The 27708-nt window shown below is 37.8% G+C and overlaps 1 protein-coding gene across 1 annotated transcript in view; it reads left to right on the plus strand.

Annotated features, from left to right (window-relative positions):
* The window catches only part of KNL1 (kinetochore scaffold 1), a 30744-nt gene that overhangs the window by 374 nt on the left and 2662 nt on the right, over positions 1-27708 (plus strand). Inside the window, exons 2-24 of the mRNA XM_069804388.1 lie at positions 2731-2806; positions 3229-3268; positions 3513-3572; positions 5155-5216; positions 5733-5788; positions 6258-6297; positions 7439-7476; positions 7824-7876; positions 9387-14636; positions 15402-15546; positions 16508-16575; positions 16699-16797; positions 20200-20315; positions 21832-21922; positions 23424-23540; positions 24182-24269; positions 25013-25078; positions 25500-25539; positions 25645-25746; positions 26207-26307; positions 26600-26668; positions 26816-26925; positions 27506-27624. Of these exons, the coding sequence (XP_069660489.1) occupies positions 2731-2806; positions 3229-3268; positions 3513-3572; positions 5155-5216; positions 5733-5788; positions 6258-6297; positions 7439-7476; positions 7824-7876; positions 9387-14636; positions 15402-15546; positions 16508-16575; positions 16699-16797; positions 20200-20315; positions 21832-21922; positions 23424-23540; positions 24182-24269; positions 25013-25078; positions 25500-25539; positions 25645-25746; positions 26207-26307; positions 26600-26668; positions 26816-26925; positions 27506-27624 (7006 nt within the window). The remainder of the gene's footprint in view (positions 1-2730; positions 2807-3228; positions 3269-3512; positions 3573-5154; positions 5217-5732; positions 5789-6257; positions 6298-7438; positions 7477-7823; positions 7877-9386; positions 14637-15401; positions 15547-16507; positions 16576-16698; positions 16798-20199; positions 20316-21831; positions 21923-23423; positions 23541-24181; positions 24270-25012; positions 25079-25499; positions 25540-25644; positions 25747-26206; positions 26308-26599; positions 26669-26815; positions 26926-27505; positions 27625-27708) is intronic.

Raw genomic sequence — 27708 nt, forward strand, 5'->3', positions numbered from 1 at the left:
GGTGAGGGGAGGGCGGATAAAAGGCGGGAGAAGGTCGGTCCGGCTGGGAGGAGAGGTCCCCCCCCGCACCCCTGGCGCCTTTAGAGGCGAGGCGGACAGAGGGTTGCGGGGCCGGGGCCTGAGGAGATTTCACCTGGGGTGCTTGGGGTCGGGGGTGGCCTCGAAGCGTGAGAGGAATCGCCCCATAAACTGACCGATGAATGCAGTCTTGATCGATGCGAAGTAATTAGCGTTTGGGAAAACACCGATATAAGCGATAAGGAGGTGTAAACTAGCGTTTGGCGGTCGTTCTGGACAGTGCTCCCAGATTGTCAGCCCTGTCAGGGCGGTAAAGCGAATAACACGGGGGATCGTGAGGGAAACAGCTTGAGAACAAAAAGGAATCGTAAAGAGAGACTAAACAGATTCTTACTCTTCAAGGGGGGAAGATCGAGGACGCCTTGGGTGGGCATCTGTAAGATCATGAATGAACTGAAAAAAATGATGGAGTGATTCTTTGTGTTCACAGTGCGGAACTGGGATGTACTTAATTATTAAAAATAAGAATTAAAATAGATGCTTTTTCAATTTTTTTTTTATGTCCAATAACAAAGAATTTCAAATCGGTGCCAGATGCTTGTAGGTCAACTATATGTAAATAAGCTCAAAGAAGGATTAGGGAATGACTACTGAGCATGTTGATTGGGATATGAATTCCAGATTAATAGACCTGCTAACAGCAGGCTCCTAGCAGGCTAAACAGGGCTTTCTGTAGCCATGCACTGTTCTTCTAGACACCTGTATGCATGACCATCTTTTATGTCACTTCTTTGTTGTGTTTAGTCTGATGCAGTGCAGCAGTTTTTACATCCAAAGCATTCAGGCTGCTGGCCAGGGAGCCACTGTGAGGATGCCTGCCTGAAAACAGCGTCTCGGTTTTGTTGCCTCAGAGCTGCAGGCCCTGAAAGCCAAAGTCTTTCCAGCTACCTTTTTGACTGGTACTAACATAAACCTGCTACATCTTTGGTGAGGGGAATTACTCTGCAGAAATAAAACAAAAATAAATTAATAAAGTTTTCTTCAGCAAATCAGCTTCTGTGTACAAGTACAATGTCATTCTGGAAAACTTTTCTGGCTCTTATTTGTTATACCTTCGCATGCAATGGGTATCTTCAAAATAATGCCTTTTTTCTGTTTAAGCAAACAAATTTACTGGGGGAAAAAAATAATCTGTCAGCTAAGTTTTCTCATCATGCTTTCTTGCCCTGCCTAAACATCATCTTTGAGCAAACTGATATTTCTGAAAAGATTGTTCCTTTTCCCTTCCCCTGTAATTCAAACTCTGCTCTGCCTTGTGAGCAATATCCCAATAATATGCAATAGCATTTTATGTGATTTAGCATTTTGCTAAATCTGGAGCTTCCTTTTCCTACATTAGTTTTAGCTTGGAAAAATAAGACTCAATTTGTGGTTTAAAACACCAACAATGAGGTAACTGGTTTGGTGGACAAGGGAGAGCAGTGGATGTTGCTTATCGGTGGGAAGTCATCAGTATGTATGAATACCTGATGGGAGGGTTTAAAGAAGATGAAGCCAAGCTCTTCTCAGTTATATCTAGTGAAGGAACAAGAAACAATGGGCACAAATTGAAATACAAGAAATTCCATTTAAAAGTAAGGGTGCAAACAAATGCAGCAAAGATGGAACAGGTTGTCCAGAAAGCCTGTGCGGTTTCCTCTTTAGAGATACTCAAAACTGAAATGGACGATGTCCTGAGCAATCTGCTGCAGCTTTGAGTAGGGGTGTGGACTACATGATCTCCAGAGGTCCCTGCGTACCTGAGAGCCTGTGATTCTGTGAGATGCAAAAGCTGAGCAGTTCTGTGCAGATATCTCTATTCTAATTGTAAAACTTAATTGTCAGTCTTACAAATCACTTAATCCTTGCTTAGGCAAGGGTTTCTCTTACAACATTGCTTGCTGAGGTTTAGTTAGCAAGGGGAGAATAAAATAACGTGATAAATGCTGTCAGATTGCTTATAGCTTTCCTGTAAGTATACTTTGCGTAGCTATTGAGGGAAGGATGCATGTAGATAAAGATAATCACTGAAATCTAGGAAATAGCATGGAAAATTGCATGTATTGATCTTATAGTGTTGATTCTGTGGTACTTTTTTTTGGTGGTCTTTGTCAGGTCCATGGGAGACTGAAGTTATGAGGAATATTAACCTGGTATTCAAAGCCCTGAATTTTGATACAGTTTACAATAAATGTTAGGCAATATTAAGTCTGTGTTAGCACTGGCATCCTGTCAGGGTGGGTTAATTCATTTTTTCCCCTTATGCAACTTTCGATAAGTTTTGTAGTTTTCTGTGCTAGTGGGAGTTATTTGCATTGACGTATGATATTCTTGGGGTGAGGAAAGTATTAACTGAAAAATTGTCTTGTGTGTCAGAGCAAACTAGCAAACTTTGTATTGTATAAGGTTTGATCACATTTATCTCCCAACAGTTACCAGAATCTTAACTTTAAATAAAAGGACACCTAACCAGTAAGACTTAAACTGTTAGCACAGTTGTTTTATAACATCATATATAACAGTAAAATGTGGACTTGAGAGGCCTATTTTACTTCAGTGCATTTCTGTGACTAGAGAAAGACGGAGAGAAAAATGATAGCATTTAAGGCTAGTATCTGGCTGTGGTTGTATGCAATATTATTACTGAGGTTCATTAATATTTTTGGATTTCAGTACTGTGTTTTATAAGAAAAGCACATCCTTCAGAAATGGACAAGATTTATGCAGACCCTAACATGAATATGGAAAAGTAAGTTTAAACCTTCTAAGAATTTTATTGTGGTATAAATATTATCATTTAGAGGCAAAACTTTTCTTAATCCCTGCAGCATCTCTTGAATGAAATGTGTTTTCCATTGTGAAGAACAACAGGGAGTTTCTTTGATTGTGTGTAGAAAAGCTCTGAGGAAATTTCATAGCAGTGGGCTGTCTGGAGACTAGCTGACCACGGGGTTTGGAGGGCAATCTGCTGAATTTTCCAAAGATTATTTTTGGGAACTAGCGCTGGAATGAATGATCTATTCCAAGCAAGCTTGTTTATTTAATTTCACACTTATAAAAATAATGGAGAAATCAATTTATTAACTTTAAAAATGTGGCAATGCTGTTCAAAAAATACATCTTGGTTCAAGTTTATGTCCTAATACCTGTTTCCTTTTTTTCCCCCTCCAGTGATAATACAGAGCACATCAGAGGGAAGCAACTGTCCTCTGTGAGTAACTTAAGGCATTTGTCAAAAGAAAACCATTTGAGTGAGTGAAGGAAAGAAAGGGAAGCTGTAAAGAGGAACTCGTTTTCTCATCACAGTTGAAGAAAAGCATTCCAAAAGCAGAGGAAGAGCCTGTTAGATTGATATGATTCACTAGGGCACGGGTGGCTCTTATAAAGTCAATCCAGCCAAGTAATCAGTTCTTGTAGTTGGAACTGATCTTCTCAACTATTATATTTTCTTCTAGATTTTAAAGGCTCCACGAAATCCTTTTGATGATCTGGGAAATGGGAATGAATTGACACAGGTAGGTCTATTAAGTCCTTTCTTGCCAATACTCTTAACACCTTCAGTTTGCTCTTCAACTTGTCACTGATTAAGCTATGTCACTAGAATAACATGGGTGTAAAAACTCTTGTAATAACTGCTTAGAAGGTTAATGTCTGGAGCACCAAATATTGTAAGAAATCCATCAAGTTTTTCCTCATACTTCTATTTTACATCAGAATATTTCTTCTGTCAAGAGGAATGAAGAGAGATTAATAGGCATAACTTGCTCCTGCTGTAGTCCATTTGACTTGATGCTTGATCCACCAGTGTACAAGCTGGTATAGTCAGTAAGAAGGTTTTACATCTGATAAAAAAAAAAAAAACCAAAACAAAACCCAGCCTGCCAATTTATTTAAAGTAAAAGCTCAAAATAAACATTTTCTTCTAGAAATAAATACAGAATATATCTCATGTTTATAGTGTCTGTTGTTTCTTAGACATTGTAACTATAGGCCTGTTCAGTTTCAGGATTTCTTTTTAAATGCCATTTCTACCTAGGGTGTGTTCTATGGACTAATGTGCTAGTTGCATCATATATTTGTATGATTCATCTGTTGCTGATTACAGAACTTGAAAACTCATTTTTAGCATATAAGGCTTTCAGTGAAAAAGCCTCTAACAATTTATTTAGAATATGAAACATGAGCCCGAAATATTTATGCACAACACATCTATTTCAAAAATGGGTTGAGTGTCAAGAGCGGCTCATAGTCTTCATTTAAACTTTAATGCCTGTTAACAATGATGGACAGTGCTGCTAATGAGCAGTGTAAGACTTATCATATACAGTAGTGTGACATCATTCATAACTGCTTGTGTTGCTGACATGATTTTAAAAAAAATTTGAGTATATTACAGGCTTTGTTAGTCATATGCACACGATGGCATGTTAATATGTATTTTCTTAAACAACGTTCCACTGTCCTGAGACTGAGCTATTTAGTTAGGGAAGCTTATTGTAGACAACTGCACAGCAGTGGTATGATGAATTAGCTTTCCAGTATGTGTAATGTTGCATTGTTACATACCTTGTAACATTGCATTAGTATGACCCTGTAGTCAGTGACACCATTTAACCAATTCGATAGGAAAATGGTGACTTTGATTCTTCAATGAATCCTTCCCTTTCTCCCATGAAGAGAAACCACTATTAATGTTTTTTTCAGCTCTTGTAAGGGAAAACTAAAGAAAAAAAATCCTGTGACTCTTTTGCTAAGCAACTACATATATTTGCCCTAGTATGCCAGACAATATGCCAGACAAAAATCCTTATAACTGGTATTCTGCTTCTTGTGTTTGAAACCAGGCAGTTCTCACAAAGTGATCTTTAGGTCCTACTTCTTGTGAGATGGGTGTCTATATCAGGAGAAGTTGGAGAACTATAAAGTAGTTTAAGGATGTTGGTAAATATCTGTTGTACTTGCTAGGCTCATAGATTATTATTCTGAGGGGGGTTTGGTTTTTTTGTTTGGCTTTGTTTCATGAAAAGCTATGCTTATTGTGGCTTATGGGTAAGAACAGTTCTCTGTATATCAAAGTGTTGTGTTCTTTATTGTCAGGATATCAATACAGAAAAACGTAGGAAAACCTCTCGCCGTGTCAGCTTTGCGAACACCATAAAGTAAGTTTGATCCGAAGGATGCAGATCTACGTCCTTTATTTAAGTATAAAATGCAGGCTATATATAGGTAATAATCTGGTACCCCCCCCTAAAATGCAGGCTATATATAGGTAATAATGTGGTATCCCCTCTGCTGCTTGCATACATTTGTGAGTATTCAGTGAAGGCAGACTGGTGGCTGCTGTTATATTAAGTTGATTTTGAGCCCTAAGAGAGCCATTATTCATTTTCTCTTCTTAGCTAGAAAAAAAGGTTTCAGTGAATTTAATACAATTAAGAATTTTTGTTTCCTATTAAATTTTTTTGTGATTTCCATCTTAAGTATGATAATGACATCTTTATGCTGGAAAATATGGTTGGGTTCAGTAAGCTTCTGGCTTTTGATATCTCATTTCAGAACGTACTATATGGAAAAGATTGAAATTAGGGCTGATTTCTTTTACTTTTTTTTTTTTTCTTCAAAACAGATGGTCTTGTGGTTTTCAAAAACTGGGTTGTTTTGTTTTGTTTTCTTAGCTGCAGAGTTTTCCAGCGAGATCTTAAGAATAACACAGCAGAGAGAGAAAGTACAGGTAAAATTCCTTTCTCTTATCCTGGTAGGATTCGCAGACTATTAGCAGCAAGATTTTAGCCTGAATTTAAGAAGTCAGGCCTGTCAGTCACAGGTAAGGAACAATATGGTCAGCTGTTTATCATGGACTGGCTGAAAACCCATTAGTTACTGGTATTGTGGACCTTGTAGCTCAGAAAAAGAATTATTTTCTTAGACAAAATGCACCTAGAACAAAATATGCCTTGGAGATTTAGCTCAAAAGAACGCTGAGCAGAATATCATATTCACTCTGTCAAAGACTACCTAGGAAGAATCTGAAAAGCTAATGCATTTTCAAGTACTTGGCTTCTCTGGGTTTTTGCCATGTTAAGAAGGCACATCAATAGTGAGAACTTCAGAACTTTATTTTCTGTGCAGTTTACTCTTGTCTCTGAATGGTTTGAGCATGCTTCTTGCATTGTAATGTCTAATTTCCTTACTATTTTTAGAATGTGCAGCAGATACGAGGAATGATGTCCTGCTTAATCAGTAAGTTTGAAAAAAAATTCCCATGACTATAGAGTTCTGTCCTGCAAATACATTTCTTCACATGACATGCAACCATCAGAATATTACTCCTCAAAGAAATCCAGCATACATATTTATTTAGATATAAAATTGCTCTGTGCTTTTGATTGATGAAAGAAGGGATACAGCAAAAAAAGCATATAACTTTTGGTCACTCACAAAAATATAGCAGTTTCTGAAAAATTGAACAATTACGGCTTGAAACTGCTTCCTTCCAAAGCTGATTGCTTGGCAATGTTTGCCAGAAAAAAACTAGCAGTTTCCATATCTGATAGACGTTGTCTTCAATATTTATTATAATAACTTTTTCCCTCAGGGGTAGATAAACTGTTAGTCTGGCCTTAAAGTTCTTGTCTAGATAAAACACAATGATGGGATTTTTAAAATTAAAATGACCTGGAAAGTAAAATACACAGAAATTGTCTAAATCTGTTATGAAGGGGAATTTCCTACATTTAAAATATATAGCAAGGAAATGGCTTATGTACAGCTGTAGTTTACTCATGTTTTTAAAGGTATCAACCCAATATGGTAACATATGTATGTGTGTGTGTGTTGCACATGTGCATATATATATATATACACACACACATATAAAAAATAAAATTCAGTACTCTAGCTAAGGTTTCTTGGTCTTGAAAGGACAATCAATAAAACAGTGGAGAGCAGAAGGCATTAGAAGTTAGACAGAAAACCACACAAGTTGGACATTGTATCTAGCTTTTTGTTTTACAGAGAAATTATTTGAGGCTTTAGGAACACAGCTTCAGTTTCCCAAAGAGGAAGGAATAACTAAAAGTGGAAGGCTTGAGTTAAAAATAACAAATTAATCTTTTCTCTTTTTTTACTTGTCACTGAGGAATTACAATGCCATCTGTATCTTGAACAATGGCTTTTGGCATGCTAAGATGAGAGAATCTCATGGGAAAATAAGATTGCAACTCAAATTAGAATATACTGAAGACATATAAATAGTGTCTGGTATCTGCTGCCCTGTCCCATATGAGCTATGCAACAGAATTCTCTGCCTTTTCAGTATACTGCTGAAGCTTTCTGTTTTGAAATCTTTTAACAAACTGTTTACCTAACCCACCTTTTGTAGAAATGAAGAATCTGAAGCTGTTCCATGCGAGATCACTGGTGAGTTTGGAAATAGATTTAGTAACAAAATTACTATCATTATCCAAAACTATTGATTCTGTGTGAATAATTTTAATATGCCTAGAACAATCTCCCTGACTGAGATGACTATTGCATGAACAGGCTTTGTCCCATGAGGCTGTTTACAAGCATTGCATTGTAAAAGTATGGGTAGCTCTTCCACATGCTGAAGGGAGTACTGAAAATATTTTTCAGGATATATTTGGTTTTAATTGTACTTACTTACTCAGTGGTATTTGTAAAGCGAGCACATAGATCTTCAGCTCAGTGGATAAAATAATACAAAAATAGTGCAACAAATAGAGTATTTCCTTTTCTTTCAACAGGGATGAACACTTTGCTTCATGCCCCTATCCAGGCACTGGTGCAGCAGACTGAGGTATATGAAGGCTTTTATTTTTTTGGTGCTGAAAATATCAGTGTCCAAAATATATTCCAATAATTTGTGTGGTAAAGATGAAAAATGTAACTTAACTGCCTAAAAAATAAATCCTCGTATTCACATAAAATTCTTCTGAAAGCTAATCTTCTATATTTTGAAGTATTTTGCTAATCTGATAGGCATTATACTGCAGTATTGATAACTCTTTCTTCTAAAATTGCTTGCTAACTTTTCAGTACCTGAGCTAGTTCCTCCATTCTTTTCAGTTCTTATCTAAGAATATGCAAAGGAGCTTATGTTTCAGATAGGTATGGTTATGTATTTTTCTCTCATGTATTACTCTCTGCTTGTGTATTTTTTTCTTCTATGGGTAGAATGGATATGCACAAATGTACTCTGTTCCTGCTGCTAAAAAGCTTTAGACAAATGGCAATGATTAGCATGAAAAAGTAACTGAATTTCTTCAGCTGAATCAAGTAATAACACAAAATTCTTAGCTAAGACCTTCAAAGGCACAATTGCACAGAAATCCTGAACTGTGTTACATGTCAGTGATGACGTTATGGCACTGTGTTGTTAAACAAAGCAATTGTCAAAACAGTCTCACTTACTGCAATGGCTTCCAACTTTTATGTTGAGTTTAAAGATATGGCTTAAAAACATGTGTTAGCTCTTGTTAATGAATGTTAAAAACTAAACCAATCCAAAACAAAAAAAGCCATACAGTTAAAATCCTAGTGTGGATGAGATGTATACCATGAGGCTATAAAGGTCAGATTGAAACTCTTGTCTCTCCTTGTTTTGGGTAATGTATATGGTTGTGCTTCTAGTATATTTCATTTCTTGCATTTATAAAATAGCACATGTAATTTGAAGCAAATGTGAAGCTGTTCTTAATCAAGATATTCATTATATTTGATAAAATACAGTATTATATTTTGTTACTGGCCAATTTTTTCCCACAGTTTTAAAACGGTAAATCATCTCTATTAAAGACACAAAAATCTCCCTAGTCAGTGGTGGAAAAAGTAATTTGAAACATCCAACTTGGTGCTGCTGCTTTGGGGCACATGCATAATACCTTTGGGGCAAGGTTTTTGCCTGCAGTTGGGGTGGGGGAAAGGCAGAAACCACACTGCAGAGATATAGAAAATACTGATCCATAATGCTCAGTAATTGTTCCATGCTTACCAAGATATGTCTACATATGAAGACTTTGTCCAACACTAAAACTGAGACACATTCTTTCAAAAAAAGCTGTTTAAATATTATATGCTCTAATAATTAAGTTGTCATCCTTTCCTTGAATGTGTTATTGGTTATCAAGGAGGACTGAAATCAGTAGTACGACTTCCCCCCCCCCATCCCCCCCCCCCCAAAAAAAGATGTAAAGATAGAGCTATAACCTTAGGAGTGCATTAGTTGAATTTTGTTTTACATAGAATAAACCATAATATCATTTGGTTTAAGTGTCAGTAACTGTAATTTCTTCCTCTTTTTATTTTAGTGGCATGATGCGGACAGTGCCATTCAAAGAACAAATAGGCATGACACCACCCTCATCTTTTCAGATGAAAATGAAATGGATATGACAGCTAGTCACACTGCAGTGATTACACGTAACCTGAAAAACAATCAAGCTGATGAAACTGAGAAAATAGATATCACATCGTTTCTGGCTGGGTTAAACTCTAACAAAGGAAAGGCAGAAATGAGCAAAGAATTTCATTTTTTTTCTGACCCTACAGACCATTCATGCCTATCTTTTGAACAGAAGGAAGACGCTACTACTGTAAAAAAAATAAATTTCAATGAATTTTTGATGAGCTTGAAGTCAAATGAAAAGCCACTCAATCCTACTGAGGGACCTGAAAAAGAGAATGTTTTTTTTGTCCCTTCACAAGTCTTAGAAGACATGGCACAACTGTCGATGGAATTTGTATATTCTTGTGAACAACTGGACACCTGCAATGAAACAAAAGTCTTTACAGGGCAAGATGATGGAATGGAAATGACAAAATGCCAGGCATCTGATGTTAAAGCTATGTTTCCTGGTATTTGTGAAGCTCCACCAGAGCAATTACTGTGTGCGGATGTTACTGAGGCATTTGCAGATGATGGAATGGATATGACAACTAGTCACACTGCAAATATGTCTTTTCCCTTCTCCAGTGTCGGGAATCAAAATCTAAACTTCAAAAAGGATTTCCCATCTGCAGAGGTAGATAATGCTATATTAAAGAGAGCACTTAATCAGCACTTAATTGTTCAGCACCACCCTCAACTTTGTACAGACAAAAAACTAGTAAATGTTGAGGACAGACGAACTCCTACAGTGCTGCAAACTGTTAAACAAGAGGCCAGATCAATGTCTGCCATCCCAGGATCCGTTTCTTCTGAGACTGTCTTCCGAGGTGATAAAACTGTTGTTTTTTCTAAATGTGATGACATGGAAATTACTGGCAATTACACAGATGTAATCTATAATGACAGTACCAAAGAAGTGAACAGTTCATGTCATAAAACTTTTGAAAATCCAGTTAATACAAACTCTTCACTAGCAGAAAACAGATGTCCAGCACATGGTGATAGGGATGTTACAAAGAGTCTAATGTCTTTAGATAATCGAGCTTCTCTGTCATATAAAAATAGCATGCTTGAACCATCTTTGGGCTCAGATGAACAAATCAAAAAAGTGACCCGAGATCACGGGACTGCTTCAGTGAATGTTGGTTTTGATTCATGTACAAATTCAGTGTCTACTGGTGTTTCTAAGAGTAGACTTCAGCACAGACTAGCAGACTCTGAACTCGTTTCTCTGCCAGGTGAGAAGACAGTAATATTCTCAGGAGAAGATATGGACTTGACTAAAACATGTGTTGTCAAGGATGATGGAAAGAACATTGAAAATGAACCTCCTGCTGGAATGTTCACCTCTGTCACCTGCAAACCTCACTTTCTTGAAAACAGATCTACAGCTCCCAATTTAAATGAACAGGAAGAAATGGAAATAACTAAATGCCATGCTGTTGTCATTGATGATCAAAGCAATGGGATAACTGCAGAAGCAAAACAAATTCATTGTAAAATAATTCCAAGAAAGAACCAGAACAAAAATGTCGGTGAAGGTGCAAATTCTTTAGATATGGACAAGGAAAATCTTGAGGTGATCGGTATCAATGGGAATATTAAAAGAAGCCAGGCTATAGAAAGGAATACTAAAGATCCTGAGGTGATAATGGTTGATAAGAAGCTTGGAAAAACAAACTTTCAGGCAAGTGGTCCGAGTTCCCATGCAAAGAGTGCGTGTTCATTACAAGAGCAAATGAGAGAAGTCCGTGAGAATATTGTCAACACCTGTGCATTCATGTCTTTGCAAAATCAAAAAGTTGATGGATCTCAACCTTTGGAAAAAAACCTTAACACTTCAGTTTCCTGCACAAATGACAAAATGGGCCTGTTTTCCGATGATGAAAACATGGACATATCCAAAACTCATCCTGCTGCCTTTGTTGCTCCTCTTAATACAGTACAAGAATACGAGAATAATTGTAATCAAAATAATGTAATATCCAAGCAGCTGCAAAACCAGACCTTCCAGTTTTCTGGTAGTTCTGGTGTAGGTATCACAAGTCAGACTGCAGCAATAGAATGTGGGAATTTGAAAATGAAGACAAATAAGCAAACTGTTACTCCTTTGGCTCCAAATGGTTCATTTATTTTCAGTGATGAGTTTGCTCCCTCTGGAATGAAAGGAAATGAACACCTTGGAACAATACTAGGAATAAACACAGATTGCCAAAACTCAGACAGGCAAGAGAAAACTCATCCTATGAAGGTAGTAAACAAAGTATTGCCAACTCAAGTAGATTCTGAGAGAGATTTTTCAATTGGTAAAACAGTTTCTCCAGAAGAGGATTTTAAAAATCCTCACTCAGTTGATAGCCTGCACTTGAGGGGTGCTGAAGAGCCGTTACTAGCCAATACGTCTGAACCACATCAGGGAAATTCCCAATTGCCTTTGTTTTTAGAAAAGTCAGTTGTGTTTCCCTCTGGTGAAAACATGGACTTGACTGGAAACTGTGCGGTAATGGTTCCCGATTACAACATCAATGCTGTTTTATCAGAAAGAAAAGCAGTACCTGGATACCTTGTTCAAGGTGAAAATAAACTAATGGCCTTAAAAAAAGGGGTCATGATGACAATAAATAGTCAGGAGCAGCCTGCGTGCAATGTGCATTCCTTGGTATCTGGCAAGAAAATGTTAACCGTGAGTGGTTTAAAACATTTGCCTTTTGCGGATGAGAAAACTACCATATTTTCAGAAGATGCTGATATGGACATCACCAGAAGTCATACAGTTTCAGCAGACAAAATAATTTTGCAGTGTAAAAGTTCAAATGATTACACATCCTTAATTTCTGGAGATAAAACTTGTGTTTTCACCTACAATGATGACATGGAAATAAGTAGACTCGATACTGTTGCAGTTGATAAATCTATGGAAAAAGCTGCATCTCGAGGAATGCTTAACACAGCTAAAAGGACTGGAAGGAAAAGCTTGAAGGGAACAACAGGGGAAAAGACTGTTTTATTTTCACTGAGTGATGAGAATAATGACATGGAGATCACAGAAAGCCATACAGCTGCAATAGGCCATGAAATTGTCTCGCAAAATAAGGGAGGGCTTCATTCCATCTCTTCAGCTCATCCTGTTAAAACTGTTATGTTCACAAGTAGCCAGGCTGACATGGACATTAGCGAGCCTTGTTCTGCTGATAAAATTACCGTAAAAGTTGTATGTGATGATAAACTGAACTTGGATAAGGAGGTTGGACAGCAAGTACTTTCAAATAGTGAAGCTACTATGTTTGCTATGGATGATATGGAAATCACTAAAACCCATAATGTAGCTTTGGAAGAAAACTCTCTGCAAGGCAGGGGACCCAATCAGTCTGTTCCTTTAACTTCCACGATTATGTTTACGAGTTACCAGGCTGACATGGAAAGGACTGAGTCTCACTCTGTTGATGAAAGTATTGAAAGAGTCTTTTGTGAGGATAGATTAAACCTGGCTAAGCAGGTTGGACAGGAGGCTGTTTCAGATAGCAAAACTGGCATTTTTACTTTGGCTGAGGATATGGAGATCACTAAAATTCATACAGCTGTATTAAGTGGTGAAATTGATGTACAGGATGGAGAGTACATTCCAGCCATTTCTGCAGTTCCTGCTGATAAAACCATTGCGTTTACCCACAACCAAGATGATATGGAAATAACTGCATCCCATACTACTGCTGTTAATAACAATATTAATGGATTTGAGAACCAAGAAATGTCACATAAAAGCACTCAGCAACCAGACTTGCATAGTGTGTTGTCTTCTTGCAGAGATGAAATAGATTCCCCGCATACACAGGACCTGAATGGTGAATATCATACAAAATCTAAGGATAAGTCCAGCCTTCCCTCTTCTGCTTCATCAGCCTCAGCATTTCCTAGTGAGAAAGGAGCTATTAAAGTCCCCAGTGGCACAACACCACATTCTCTTTATTCTGTCTCGCTTCCAGAAGAGACTATGGGTTTGCAGACACCACAGGATCTTGACCTTCCCACGGATAATTCTGTCCCTGTAAGCAGTGAACAGGATCTCATACCGCCAGAAAACCTGAAATCAAAGAGAGTTTCTTTTAAGCTTCCAAGTAATGGGCCCATGGATTGCAGTGAAGAAAGTAGTGATTTGGTATCCAGTGTTTCGCATCCCATCCAGCAATCAGCTTCTTTGAAGGGTTCTCCAGATGCATGTAATACTCAGAGAAACCAAGTATTGAAAGATGATTCATCTAGACATGAAGATTTAGCTACAGATTTAGGCTTGGCTGGAGCAAGCCTTGTTCCTGTTTCTGACAAGGAATCAAAGGAAAATGAGGGGCTGTCAGCTGAAGGGGAAACACCTCCAAAAGACTTTCAAATAAACTTTGAACAAACTAAGCAACTTTTGGTTGGTGACAGTCCAAGAGATCAAACAGATCCTGCTCTTGCGCCTGAATTATCAGGTATTTTAAATGTTTGTTCAAAACTGAAAAATATTAGATGGAAATCTGCAGTTCTCTCCATTTCTGAAACTGCTTTTTCTGACCAGTTGCCCAAATCATCAATTCAGCCAGAGGATACCTTGAGGTTAGGAAAAAATACTCTAAGTGAACCAAATAATTTATTTTCTACCAAAGAGCAGGAGAACACATGTCTTGAATCTAGAGCTGCTCCCATAGATGCAAATTTAGGGATGGCACTTAAGGATAAGTATCCAGGAATAAATGTCCCTCTAGGTATCTTCCAGCCTAAATTACCAAACAGAAGAAATTCTTCTGTTTCTAGTGTACGAGACGTAAATGCAAAATCTTCAGACAAAGAAGAAGCAGCAGTTTCAGAAGTAAGCGTAAACACTGGTGAAACCCCAGGTAACAAGAAGTCTAGTAGGCAGAACTTCAGCCCTTCTCAGTTTATAGCGGAAGAATTTCTTCCTGTCTGCCTCGAAGAAATGGATTCAAATGAATCTGTAAGCTCTGAACTCATGGAGAATGCTTGCAATGAGATAAGCAAAAACCAAATCTCTCACAATGAAAAGAATCAATTTGAAGAGACAAGAACTTGCAACACAAAAAGAGCTTTGGAACAAGGTGAGGAGGATCCTCAAAGTCCAAAGAAGGTCAAGAGGGATGAAAACTTGGATGGTGAGGCCTCTCAAGACTTGCAGGTGAGCCTAATCACTCATTATAAGGATACAATGAACACTAACAGGACTTGTGTTTAAATTTTGGGGTGGAAGCAGATCTATTGGTAAGTTTTCTTGTTTGTCTTAACCACCAGTTTGCTGTCATTTTGCTATGTCATCCCCAGTATTTTTCATTGTTTTGCCAAAATGGAAGAATCAGGTTGATGCATGCAACTTTCCCGAACCATGAAAAACAGATAGAATAAGGGTTATGCCAATTTTAAATCATTCTCTCCAGAGTATCCTTTTAATCCTTTCTCAACTGGATACTCTTAGTCCTCTGAACTAAACTATTTGCTAGTTGTTGCTTAGGTACAATGACAGCATAAGGCCTAAGGCAATTATTTAAAATCCAAACATGGTAGTTTAAATTAGCTTTTTTATAGGCAGCACAAATTGCAGTTGAATCAAGAAAATCTGTGCAAATATGGAACATTATTCTGACCATAAAAATAAGTTTGTAATCATCAGTATAAACTTTATAGTTCCAAAAGCTGGAAGAGTGTGCTGTGGTGGCTACTGCTTTGATTGAGAAATGAATGAAGGCTTTTGCAGCTCTACTTCCTATATGTCATGGTAGAAAATGGCTTAACTAGCCATACGCTGGTTTGTCATGCTGATTAGATATAAAATGTGTCGATACTAAAAATGAAACCATTCCGAATGTCAATAAACTACTGATCAACTTACTCTTGTATTGTTTCATATAACTCTTTTTTTTTTTTTTTTTAAACTTGCTAATATTAGGTTACTTTTGGCACTGTGTCTCAAAGCCAAGTAGAAGTTCATGAAAGTGAAGATCCTCCAAATCTATCAGCTAAAAGCCCTGATTGTACTCATGCCAGCACCAGCAGCTCTCTGGATTCTGTTAAGGCTGACACAGAATTGACAAGTAAGACTTCCTATGTGGTAATGGTCTGAAACACCTGTGTTCTTTATGCTTAATCAAGGAAGAGACCCATCCATACCATATATTTCATTTGGGAAAGGCCTCGAATGCCTGTGTCACAGCTTCCCACCAGCCAGTCAACATGCTTTTACGTTCTGGCTAAGTCCAAGCTGTTCAAGGAAAACTGAGATGGGAAGAAAAAGGAGAATTTTAAGTACAGCTTTGTTTTCAAGGGCAAGTTGGGCTGATGGGGCAGTTTAGTTACCTTAGCACAGAGCAAAGCCCCAACTCAAACTCTGCTGGCCCAAAGATGATTTTAAGCTGGTCCCATGCAGAATGAGTCTGCATGTCTCAGCACTGCACTCTTGGAAAAAGACTCCTCGGAGTGCATTACAGGGACAGGCTCTAAGCACATTCAGCCCCCAGGTTTAATTAGCTCTTGCTTATTAGCTGATACCTAATAATGAGGCAGAAATCTGCCAATCATCTGATAAGTGATATCTTGCCTCTACAAAACCAATTCTGATTTTGGCCGCCTGCAACCATGAAAGCATATTTAACCCGTAGAAGTTGGGCTCTTTCCTTTCAGTGAGAAACTAGCCCTTGTTGACTCAGAACTGTCTACATCGGATGCCCTCTGTGAACTGGTTGGAGTCTCTCAGTTTTATTACTTTTTAGTATGTTACATATGGCTTTCTTCCCATAGAAAAGTGAATTCTGTCATTTCATTACCACTCTGACACAGATTTTATTTTATATTAGATTCTTAATCTAGTCCTCCTTATTTGTCCCAAGTAGTTGTTTCCTCAGTTATTCCATTCAGCACTGGAAACACACATAAAGGTCAAACCCTACATTAAAATTGCTTTTTTTTCTAGAGCTAATAAGCTCAGGTTCATATTTCCTCAAGAATATTGTTAACCCCAGCAATATCCACCCTTTTTTTTGTTGCTTTTTTGGCTAGTTCAGCGAAGCAGTCAGATGGAGTCTCAGCTTCTCACAGACAGCATTTGTGAAGATAACTTACGGGAGGTATGTTACTAGCTGAAAGATGCTAACTTCTTGTAACAGGAAAAATACTTGTGCGCATATATGCAAGTAAGCATTCTTGCTTGAAAAATGTACTTATCTGTACGTTTTTCATAATCTTTACAGAAATTTCAGAATGGTGTTATCACAGTTGGGGAGTTTTTTACGCTTCTTCAAGTCCATGTTCCAATTCAGAAGCCCCGGCATAGCCATCTTCCAGCCAATGTGAGTGTCTCTCCTTTGATATGCATAATACAATTGACCTTAAATTATATTCCCTTGTCTTTTTTTTTTTTTTTTTTAATTTTTATCAACTAGCCAGTCTGTATTAAAGGCCTTTAGATGAGTTAAGCCAGAAGTCAGTTCCACTTTGACAAGTGTGTTAGACACTGCATGCTTCCTCTTGTCTCTTTGCTCTTTCACCTCTGATAAGTCTGATGCTTTTTTCCCCTCAGTACTGAGAAATAGATTTCAATCTCTTCACAAAATACCATATATTCAGGATTATCTGTTCTTGGATAAATATAGTAATTCTTGCTTTTTTAACTTGTTTTAAGGATGACAAGTTTGAGAGTAAGAATTAGAAGCTCAGTCTAACCTTTTCGCTTCATCTTACTATTTCCATCATCCACTGAAATCAGAATCCTGAAATGCTACTCTGCACTCCTACTACTTGTTCTGTTCTCTTCTAAGTGCTTCACCATGACATTACTACTCTTTATTTCTTCCCCTTAAGTCTGTTCTGCCTGAACCCAGTTTCAGTATCCTCATCCTGAAAGGTTTCTGCTGAATTCTTGCAGACATGGGAACAACTTTTTTTTTTTTTTGCATGCAGACAAGTACCACTCATTGGTAGTAACTTGATGCTGAACAAGTCAGTAATCTTACTTTGCAATCATCCTGAAAACAGGGCCTTGTAATCTGATTTCAGTAAAGGCACCTTATTTTCATATATAAGCTTTCTTAGCACTAGTGTTTCAGACTTGCTTATTTGTACACATTTGTGTAGCCAACTGAATTTCTAACTGGATGCTGGGGCTGATCTCTGTTATCTGTCTGGATTTTGCAAATAATCTTTATAAGGAATGGTACTTATCTAATGAAGTAGTGTGAATGAGCTGCTTAGTTTTCTGTACCTAGGTATTACACTGACATGGAAAAGTTTCAAGTTTCATAAACAGAAAGTCTGTAAGATTGCAATGCTTAGTATTTATTTAATAAAGTATATGGGGATTTAGTTCAAATACTTCCATTTCCTGCCACTTACAACAGTTTCTACTGGCACAGTGAATGATGCACTGGGGCAATGGAAAAGCCACCCTGGAAAGCAGAAAACCTTAGTAGTGTCTGCATAATTTTGACACTGGTTTGGGAGTTTCTTCTATGCCAGTACTTAATCTAGCGTGCTGGAGAACTTCCTAGTAGTCTGTTCAATGTTAAATAAATTCTAATGAGATTTGATCTTCCTTCTTTCAAATGGGTGGCGTGACATCTGTTTTAGTAGGAATTTTTAATGTGTCTTTATGATAGTAAGAGTGAAGTAGTTACTATGTATGAAAAGGTGTGGTCAAGATCATATTCTTCACATGGAAAATGGTATATTTGTGAAAATTCTTTACTTGTGAAATTCGTTCCAGTACTTCAGATCAGTTGAAAACTGGCTCCTGTATAACGAAGTTTTACTGCTGTAAGATGTCACGTTGTCGGGGCAAATATATCAGTAGAATATTCACATTAGAAATTTCAATATCTTCTAGGAAATGAGTGCAACTGGGGACTTTGTTGTGTTAGTCTGCAGAAAGCCAGTGCATACAGCTGGTTTGATATGTTTGTGGGGCACATGTGGTGGTGTGGTCTTCTGCCTTTCTTCACTGCCTCATTGCTGACAGAATAAAATTTGTGTGTCAACTTAGCGAGTGCACATAAAAAGCCTGCCCGTTTTAAAGTTCTTTAAAACTGTTACGACAAAAGAGTGAAAACTGATTAAAAAGAATCACAACTAAATTAGTATAATTCGTGTTGATTAAATTGCTTCCTTTATGATTTTTAAAGCTCTTCAGTTTTTATTTAAAATGCTGATTATCTTAGTTACAGTTTAGTTTACACTTTCAGTTTGCAAATGTATTCATACTGAGCTGTCTAAATATCCATCAGGCTTACAAAACTCTGATACTATTTATTAGTGACTGACCTCTGATAAAAAACAAACACCACCACCACCCCACCACTCAAAAGCCCCTGAAAGCTTTCTCTGAAGGGATGGAATTAATGTCAATTATTTATGTGCTTCAACATAGAGGTAGCTTGCTGAAATACCCCCATCGTACTTATTTGATGTGCCTAAGAATTGTTGAAAATTGGGAACTTTGGTTCTTAATCAAGCATAGCTATCTTGTTTTATTCTAGAGCACTCTTGTTAACTGGATAATCATAGAATCATTTAGGTTGGAAAAGACCTTTAACATCGAGTCCAACCGTCAACAGATGCCCACTAAACCATGCCCTGAAGTGCCTTGTCTACATGCTTTTTGAATACCTCCAGGGATGGGGACTCAACGACTTCCCTGGACAGCCTGTGCCAATGCCTGACAACCCTTTCAGTAAAGAAATTTTTCCTAATATCCAATCTAAACCTCCCCTGGTGCAACTTGAGGCCATTTCCTCTTGTCCTATCGCTTGTTACTTGGGAGAAGAGAGCAACCCCCACCTCACTACAACCTCCTTTCAGGTAGTTGTAGAGAGCGATAAGGTCTCCCCTCAGCCTCCTTTTCTCTAGACTAAATAGCCCCAGTTCCCTCAGCCGCTCCTCATAAGACTTGTGCTCCAGGCCCCTCACCAACTTGGTTGTTGTTCTCTGGACACGCTCCAGCACCTCCATGTCTTTCCTGTAGTGAGGGGCCAAAAACTGAACACAGGACTTGAGGTGCGACCTCACCAGTGCTGAGTTCCAGCTCAGGGGGCAGAGTACGCTGAGGATAACTGGTCTCACTATTAAAGACTGAGGCACAGAAGGCATTAAGTACCTCAGGTTTTTCCTCATCTCTGATGGCAATGTTCCCCTCTGTATCCAATAAAGGATAGATCCTCTCCTTGGCTCTCTTTTTATTGTTAACATATTTGTAAAAACATTTTTTGTTGTCTCTTACAATAGTGGCCAGATTGAGTTCTAGCTGAGCTTTTGCCTTTCTAATTTCCTCTCTGCATGACCTAACAAGATCCCTGTACTCTTCCTGAGTTGCCTGCCCTTATAACGTACGCATGTTTTTCAAGTCTTTGTCTAAAAGGAGGTTAACCTCTTTCAATTTTTTTTTTTTTTTGAGCTTTAGTGATGAGGCATATGTCTCAAAAGTGAGGAAACATGGGGCATTAAACTGGAATGAGCTATCTAAGGTTATATGACTAACTTGTCTCAGAAAGAAATTGGACAAATCCAGAATGAAAACAAGCATTTAAGTATGTCAGGCTGCCTCCATTACTGTGTGTTTGGGGTTTTTTTCCTGTTCTGCAAAAATAAAGCTTCTGGCCTTTTGCTGGTTTCTGTACAGAAGTTGATTGGAAGTCACTGCTTCTGAAAAATATGCATCTTTTTTCTTTCTCTTCACAATTTTTCCCTCTGTTTTTCCCCAGTGTGCGGTCAGTGCACCACCTACTCCAGAGGACCTCCTTTACAGCCAATATGTTTATCGCCCCAAGCTGCGTATTTATGAAGAAGATTGCCAGGCCCTTTCCCAGATGATAGATGAGTAAGTGTTTTTTCAGTCACAGGGTATATCAGTAATTTTATTTTTTCAGCTCCGGTTGCATGCAAAGTGGCCTGAAGGAAGTTAATGTATTACATCTGGGAAAAATAAAAAAACGATAGTTAACCTACTTTATGCTGGTAGCCAGTCTATTACAGATTTAGACAGTAGAGAGCTAACTCTTGGGGAGGAGCTGTGGTTATGGAGATAATTAAAGTTTGGTTTTCCTCAAGTAATTTATCTTTTACTAATAGAGTGTTTCAGTTGCACATCAGAAGAGTTAAACTTTTAAAATTGTATCAAAAATGATCAAACATAGAAAGCAGAATCGTAATGTTGTCCGAAAAGCGGATTTGTTTCCTGGTGTGCAACGAGCCAATAATTACACACTCAGGAGAGACATTATTTATTTCACATTTGTGCAAAGATGGGTGCTAGGTGGTAATTCCACAAAACTAACACACCACACCAAAGAAAAACAATGCATTTATTCTGTTACATGATTAGTAAAAACCTGCCTAAATTTACATTCATTGGTTAGTAGTCACCATCTCATCTACTATCGGCCAGTTATATTCAAATTAGCCTCGCCTGCTATGTAGATTAGCACGTATGTGCCTTGCAGGTGTGGGAGGGCAAGTTCTTCCAGCCTGGAATTGAGTCAGTGGTCGTGATCTCCCGCTGCCACCTTTACCCTTCCCCCAGTTCATGCTTCTTTGGCAATCATCCGGCCTTCAGCACCTTCTGGAGCAGGATGTTTCTTTTTATCAGTCACATCCTACATTTCTTAGGTCCAATTATCCTTCTTGTTATCTCAAGAATGTTTCTTTTCTCTCTGATGGACCTTGAGTATTCTTGCCAAGTTGGCAATGCACACGAAGCATCCTCAAAACATCAAGGCCTAATTGGTCCAGGGTGTCCTTATTCTATGAATGCCAACTGTGTGCCTTTCTGATTACAGCCTTACGTGTTAATCCGATATATACAAAATAGATCTTGCACAAAATAGACCATTCTAAATCTCCGAGTTGCTCTTCAACAGGAAGAGGTTACAATCTGTTGTTTGTTCTTCCAGTGTTTATAAGATTGAAATACAGTTATCATTATTTGTTTTCTTACCTGAAGGACACTTCTGATCTGATTCATTATACCTTTTTACAATTTATGTGTAAAATCAGGTTTGATAAAATTCAAAATCAGTTGTAAGATTTTTCACAGCCTCATTAGCACCACTTCCTGATTCTTTGGCTCTCTAGCTCTCCACCTCCTTGCCCTCAACAAAAAGATAATAGGAAATTAACTTTGTATTATGTGCTAGAGTTTAACAAACATGGCCCCCATTTAATCAAGGCTTTAGAGGGTCTCTCCAAGATGTAAGACCCAACTAAATGAAAATATTTACACTTCCATGTTTTAATTAGAAAAGGGGAATGAACTGTATAAATGCCGATGTGCTGCTTTATGTGCTCACTGCAGTTGCAACAAGACATTCTTTCAATATTTTTTTCCCACATTTCAGGTTAAAACTGTATGCAAATGTCCAGGATCAGCTCCTGGTGAATGTGAATAAGAGTTTGTGGGAAGTAATGAGAACCTGCTCTGATGAAGAGGTAATACTGTATGAAGAGATAATGTTGTTTCTTGCATAATGAAGAAGTAAGGTTAATTTATGTATTCAGATAAATTAAGAACCAGAATGGTCACAGAATAACAAGAGGCAGGTAGGTGACACAAGGCAAAATATTTTCTAAGTGCAAAACTGCTAAGAGAACTTCCAATATGTCAAAAGAATGCAAGGATACGTGCCCTTTAAAATATATTAAAGGGAATACGTTGCTATAAAGCAGAAAAACTTGATAATTCAAGTTGATAATTCAGGTTAGTTGAGGACAGAAAAGAGAAGAGAAACTTTAGATGGGCCTAAGCAAACAGTGCAATTTTGGAAGGAAAAAACGAACTGCTCTTACTGTAGAGACTCTGTTGCTTCATTGGTGGAGCAGAATTGTCCATTAACTTAAATGCTTATTTAGTTCATAAAGACATGTGATGTTGCAAGACATATAATGAACAGAAAATATGCGTTATTACACAAAAACATACAGGATTTGGAGTGCAAAAATGGTGTCATAATGCCAAAATAAAAGATGAGGCCAGAGGGTATTTAAAGGAGAATGCTAATGATAATGGGCACAAAAAAGCACACCAAAGACATTTGCATTTAAAAACTAGAAGCATTATAAAAGTATCCCAGCCAGAATTGAGAAGGTAGATCAAGAGATTCTGTTTTCCGTGGTTCTAATGCCAAGAATAAAGATCTATTCGATGAAAATCAAGAGTCAAAATTGATAAAAGACAGTATTTTTCATAGTTCATCATTAGATTGATATAGGATATCGCTGAGGCTAGGTTATTAACTAGATTCAGGAAGAATTACACTTACGAACAACATGAAAGCAGCTAGAACCCTTAGCTAACAATAACACATTTGAAAGCTTATTAAGCAAATCTCTACACACTGCAATTAGAATGATACCACCTAGTAGAAATGGGCAGATGGCAAACATTGTAGAAAAAAGCTTTTTGTACATTCCTCTGCAGCTTCTGGATTGACAGCTGTCAGAGAAAACATTGAACAGCATGATCTGTAGCTATGTTCTGTTAAAACAGGTTTTAAGTTTGCTACTTGTGGTTTGGGTTCTGCCTGGACTTCTGTGAGCATTTCAGTTAGCCTCCTTAACTGTAATGGGGCAAGTGTTCTAAATACATGTCTCAAACAACTGGGATGAGAGACATCTGATGTACTTAATGAAGGTGCTCTGGTTTTTGGTAAAGGCATCTCTTTAGTTATTTGTGCAGCTCCCTATCTGAGTAAAGATCTTGTTGAACTTTGCAAAGAAAATCAGTTACTTTAGTAGGTGGCTGTACTTGAATTAACAGGGATTGTCCAGTCTTAAATTTGATTTAATTTGTAAGTGTCATGTAATACTGCTACTAGAGAAATGGGATATTAGGAGGAGCAGAGAAGGAAGAAAGAGTCTAAACGGTCGGTTGAACAATCTTTTGTTGCACATTCCCACTCGCTTTCTCTTCTGTATTTTCCATGCATTGCAGCTGAAGAGCTTTGGAGCGGAATTGAACAAAATGAAATCCTATTTCACCAAGGAGAGTAAAATCTTGGCTCACAATGAGAAAGTGACATTGTACAGCAAATTGCTGCAGAGCGCGCAGGTAATGTGGTACAAGGCTGCAGAGGTTTAGCTTTAAAAAAAGGAACTTCCACCATATTTCGTCTGTCTTTGACTGTCAAGTTTAGGAGCCTAATTATTGTATGCAAGTGTGCATTCTCTTGCAAGTTACATTCTTATTAAATGTACTTCCATTTTATTTATATGCAAATGTAAAACACATTGGGACAGTGACTTTCTTGCACTTACACTACAGGAACCTTCTGCCTAAGGGTTTTGGCAATTAAAGTAACAGAGTGAAAAATGGGAGTATTAAAGGAAATGCCATCAGAAATTAGCTCTTCATACTATAGTAATGTCAGTAACTAACAAGGAAATGCAGAAGTAATGCATTGTGATAGGCATCAGAAATTTGTATGTGTTAAAAGCTCTAGGAATTTATTTATTTCCATGTCTTATCCCTTCATAAGAAAAAAGTCATTAGGAAAATACATTGTTAAGTACCTAGTACTTTCTTACACATGGCTACTGCCTTAATGTTTGTCAGTCTACCTCTTCCTTCTAATGACAGATTATATCAGCTTCTTTAGTTTCTTAGCAAGCAAAGATCCACATGGTGGTCCCAGAAGACAATTCAGCTTTTTAAGAAACGTCATTGACTTGAGTACAATTTTCCCATCTTAGGAACAACATGGAAAGCTACAGTCAAGAATAGAAAAGGTGGATGAATTGCTCAAGGAGGCAGAGAGTTGTCTTGTTGCTCTGGAAGCAGGTATGTGTTTCTAAACTGGTGACCAATATGCTGATTTCTCTATGGTTTTTTCAGAGCTGCTGTTTAAATGGTCAGTTCAAGATTCTGTGTTTGGTGGTTGCTTGGAATTTTACAATTCCTTTGTTACAAGTATTTGCTAGGCGTAAATGCCTTCATTTGTGTCTGCAAACTTGTCTTGTGGGAATCACTTACACATTATATGAAGACCAGGAGTATATGTGCGCTGAAATACAGAATTATAATTGTAGCCTATGAACATGTAACCAAGCTGGCTAAATCTGCTAGCGGTAACAGTACAGCTGCTGGCAGCACACAGTTTAAAATGGGTGCGAACCTGCCAGCGATCCTGCAGGTAGGCAAGACTAAGCTTTGCACTCCAGGACTGTACTGTTTTCAGCATCATAGCCAGATGGTTTAAAACTTGTTCAGCTATGTTCACAAAAGCTGCATTCAGTACTTGGCATTGCTGCATAACAATGCTCTGTGTATTTTCACTGAATTTTCTTCCAATGCCTTAAGTAGAAATCAAATTGCAGAGTAGCAGCTTTGAAACTGCCATGAAGGCAGTTTTCCTTGTTATCTGTTACTTTTTGAGGGTTTTGGTAGAAACCCTTCTGGCTTTTTGTACATTTTGCTTAGTTAGCTTTGAAATACTAAGATTTATAGAACCCACGGACAAATAAAATGGAATCTAAGTATTGAATCTGGGAGTTCTGCAGAGACCTGATACTTCTTTCCCATAGATTCTGGCTGGGAATGGGAAGCGGACTGTAGTGATGAAATGGCAGAAGGGAAAAACCTAGAGAAAGGTAATGGTACCAGCTGAATGGCACTTTTTGTTTTGTTTTTTAAATTCTGGAGAGGGTGATACTCAATCCCCACCCTGATACATTAATTCTGGTATGGATGCAAACACTACTGCTTTCTTTTCCGCATTGGCTATAGCTAATCACACAGATGGTAAAGTACAAAAAGGACTGTTTGTCCCCTGGAAAAATGGAGTTTACAACTTGGTACAGTGTGACTTGAAGAGTGTGTGCCTGGCTATCGTATTCAGCACTTTAATTCTTCAATAATTACTAACCTTTGTTGACCACATATCTGTATCTAGGTAGGAGTAACAGCCATCAAGTTGAGATCTTTCGTATTGTTAAGAACAGTGACTGCAGAGCAAGTTAGGGCTTTCTTTACTGCTCTTTTCTTTCAAAGCTTTTTTTCCCTTTCTCTTAGAATTGGAAAGCCTCAAAGCCCAAGAAGAGGAACTTCAAAGGTAAGATGTCAAAGGGGATCTAAAGACCTTAAATAACAGGTTTTAGAGGGTTGGTGTTTTTTTAACCAGTGTGCTACATCTCACGTGGTTGGTTTGTCTTTGCAGAGAACTGTCAGATCTGGAGACTCAGAATGAGCAAATGCTTGCTCAGATGAACCAGCTAAAGGAAAAAGAAAAAAGCTTCCAGGAGCTCATGGAGAGATACAAGTAAGGAAAAGACCTTCAGGTTTTATTTTTATCAGCTACTTCTGGGGCCTCACATTTGTATATAAATTGTTTTGGTTTTGGTTTTCCTTGTTATTTGATTTGGGAAATCTTTGGATGTCCATCTCGCAGCCTAGGATAAGCAATAAAACCTCGCTGAACTTCTGTGTGTGATGCACTGTTTTTCTGTTAACAACTTTGCAGTGATACTCTACATTTAGTCTTTCTATATCCAACTCTCCTCCAATTCCAAAATGAAAATTTATGTAAAATGAATAGTATTATGCTTGCGTTCCCAACAGATTCTTACATTCTGTAGGAAAGTGAAAATTTCATTGGTATATTATGTGGTAATAGCTGCAAGTGCACTTAATACTCTGATCTTTGTCCTTCAGATAATTGTTTTGGTTGGTTGGTTGAAACTTAGCGTAATAGTGGTTTTTTTTCCCCCCCCCTTTTTTAGCTTTACTGAGTGGGAGATTACTGAATGGAGTGAACAGCAGGCAGTCTTTAATTTTCTTTATGATTCTATTGAACTCACAGTTGTGTTTGGACCCCCAACTGGTAAGTCGCAAAATCGGTAGGTTTCAGTTTTATGAATCTGAAAGGTTAAATAGTTACATAATAGAAACCTAAAGTTTCTATATTCGTGAAGATCTGCTAAAAGGAAATAGAAAACATACTACAGCAGGAGCACGTAAGCTGAGAGAGGTGGCTTTGAATATGTTTATAAGTGCTTTCTATGAAAATTGAGAAAAGTATGTAATGAATGGCTGTTTCTGAAGAGGAAGAGCTGTAACTCCAGAGCTAAGGATGGAAATAACTACTGTTGGGGTGTTTTTCCTTTTCTTCTCAGATGGTGATGTTTTCAGTGAAGATCCTTCCAGAAAGATAGTTAGCCTGAACTTTGAATCTCTCTTGGATGGTAAGATTTTTTCGAGTAGCTTGAAAGTAGCTGCCCTGATAATCTGTTCTTGGGAAGACATCTGTAAATTTGTGGTTTATCTGCTAATGCATTATTATAGGGCTTTTAAAAGATTTCTGGCAAGGTGTTTTTTCTCTTGTGTTACAGAGGAAAAAGCTCCACCCTCGTCACGTTTAGTCCAAAGACTCATCTTCCAGTTTATTGAAAGTCAGGGATGCTGGCAGGAAAAGTGTCCCACACTGTACTACTTGCCCCAGGTAATGTTCCAGGAAAGCCTGTAAGACTCTGGAAAAACATTAAATCTTTTCTGTCACAGAGAATAGGGCTGATACCAAGAACAAAAGGATCTTAATGAAGGCTTCATCAATGCAAATCATAATCTGCTTCATGAATATTCTGAGGTCTGAGGGGAAGTACCTGTCCCTGAAGAGTCCTAAAAGCTGTGGTTTCTTCCTTGTTTGCTGCATTAATGTCTGCCTGTCTTAGTGATTTCTTAAAATTCTTTTTTTTCCCTGCTAGTAGAAATTAAAGAATTTAGCTGAATGCCATTCTGCTTCCTAAACAATTAGTGGTTTAAAGTGCCATGCTAAATTTGGTGTTCCTGCATGTCTGTGTACCCCTGTTGACAAAGCTGAATGGAGAAAATTAGGGCAAGGAATGTATATTTGTTGTTATGCTTGTACAATTTCATTTTCACATCCAAACTGAGATAGCAGTTAAACTACTCTTTTTTTTTCTTTTAATTTGTATCATTTCTAGGACAAACTGTGTTTTCAAGTGTCACAGAGTTTACCAGCCTGAGTACCAATGTGATTGCTTTTCTGATTGCCCACTTAGGTTCTTCATGATGTCTCTTTGGTGGTGAGTCGTTGCAAGATCTTAGGAGAGGAGATTGAATTTCTGGAGAGATGGGGTGGAAAATTTAATCTTCTGAAGACAGATATCAATGACACAAAGTGAGTAACTTCAGATGGAGTTTACACCAGTCCTTCAGAGAGTATTTCTAGATAATCAGAAACAAAACACTGAAATATTTTCCA

Source organism: Haliaeetus albicilla, chromosome 16 (assembly GCF_947461875.1).
Source record: "Haliaeetus albicilla chromosome 16, bHalAlb1.1, whole genome shotgun sequence".
NCBI lineage: Eukaryota > Metazoa > Chordata > Aves > Accipitriformes > Accipitridae > Haliaeetus > Haliaeetus albicilla.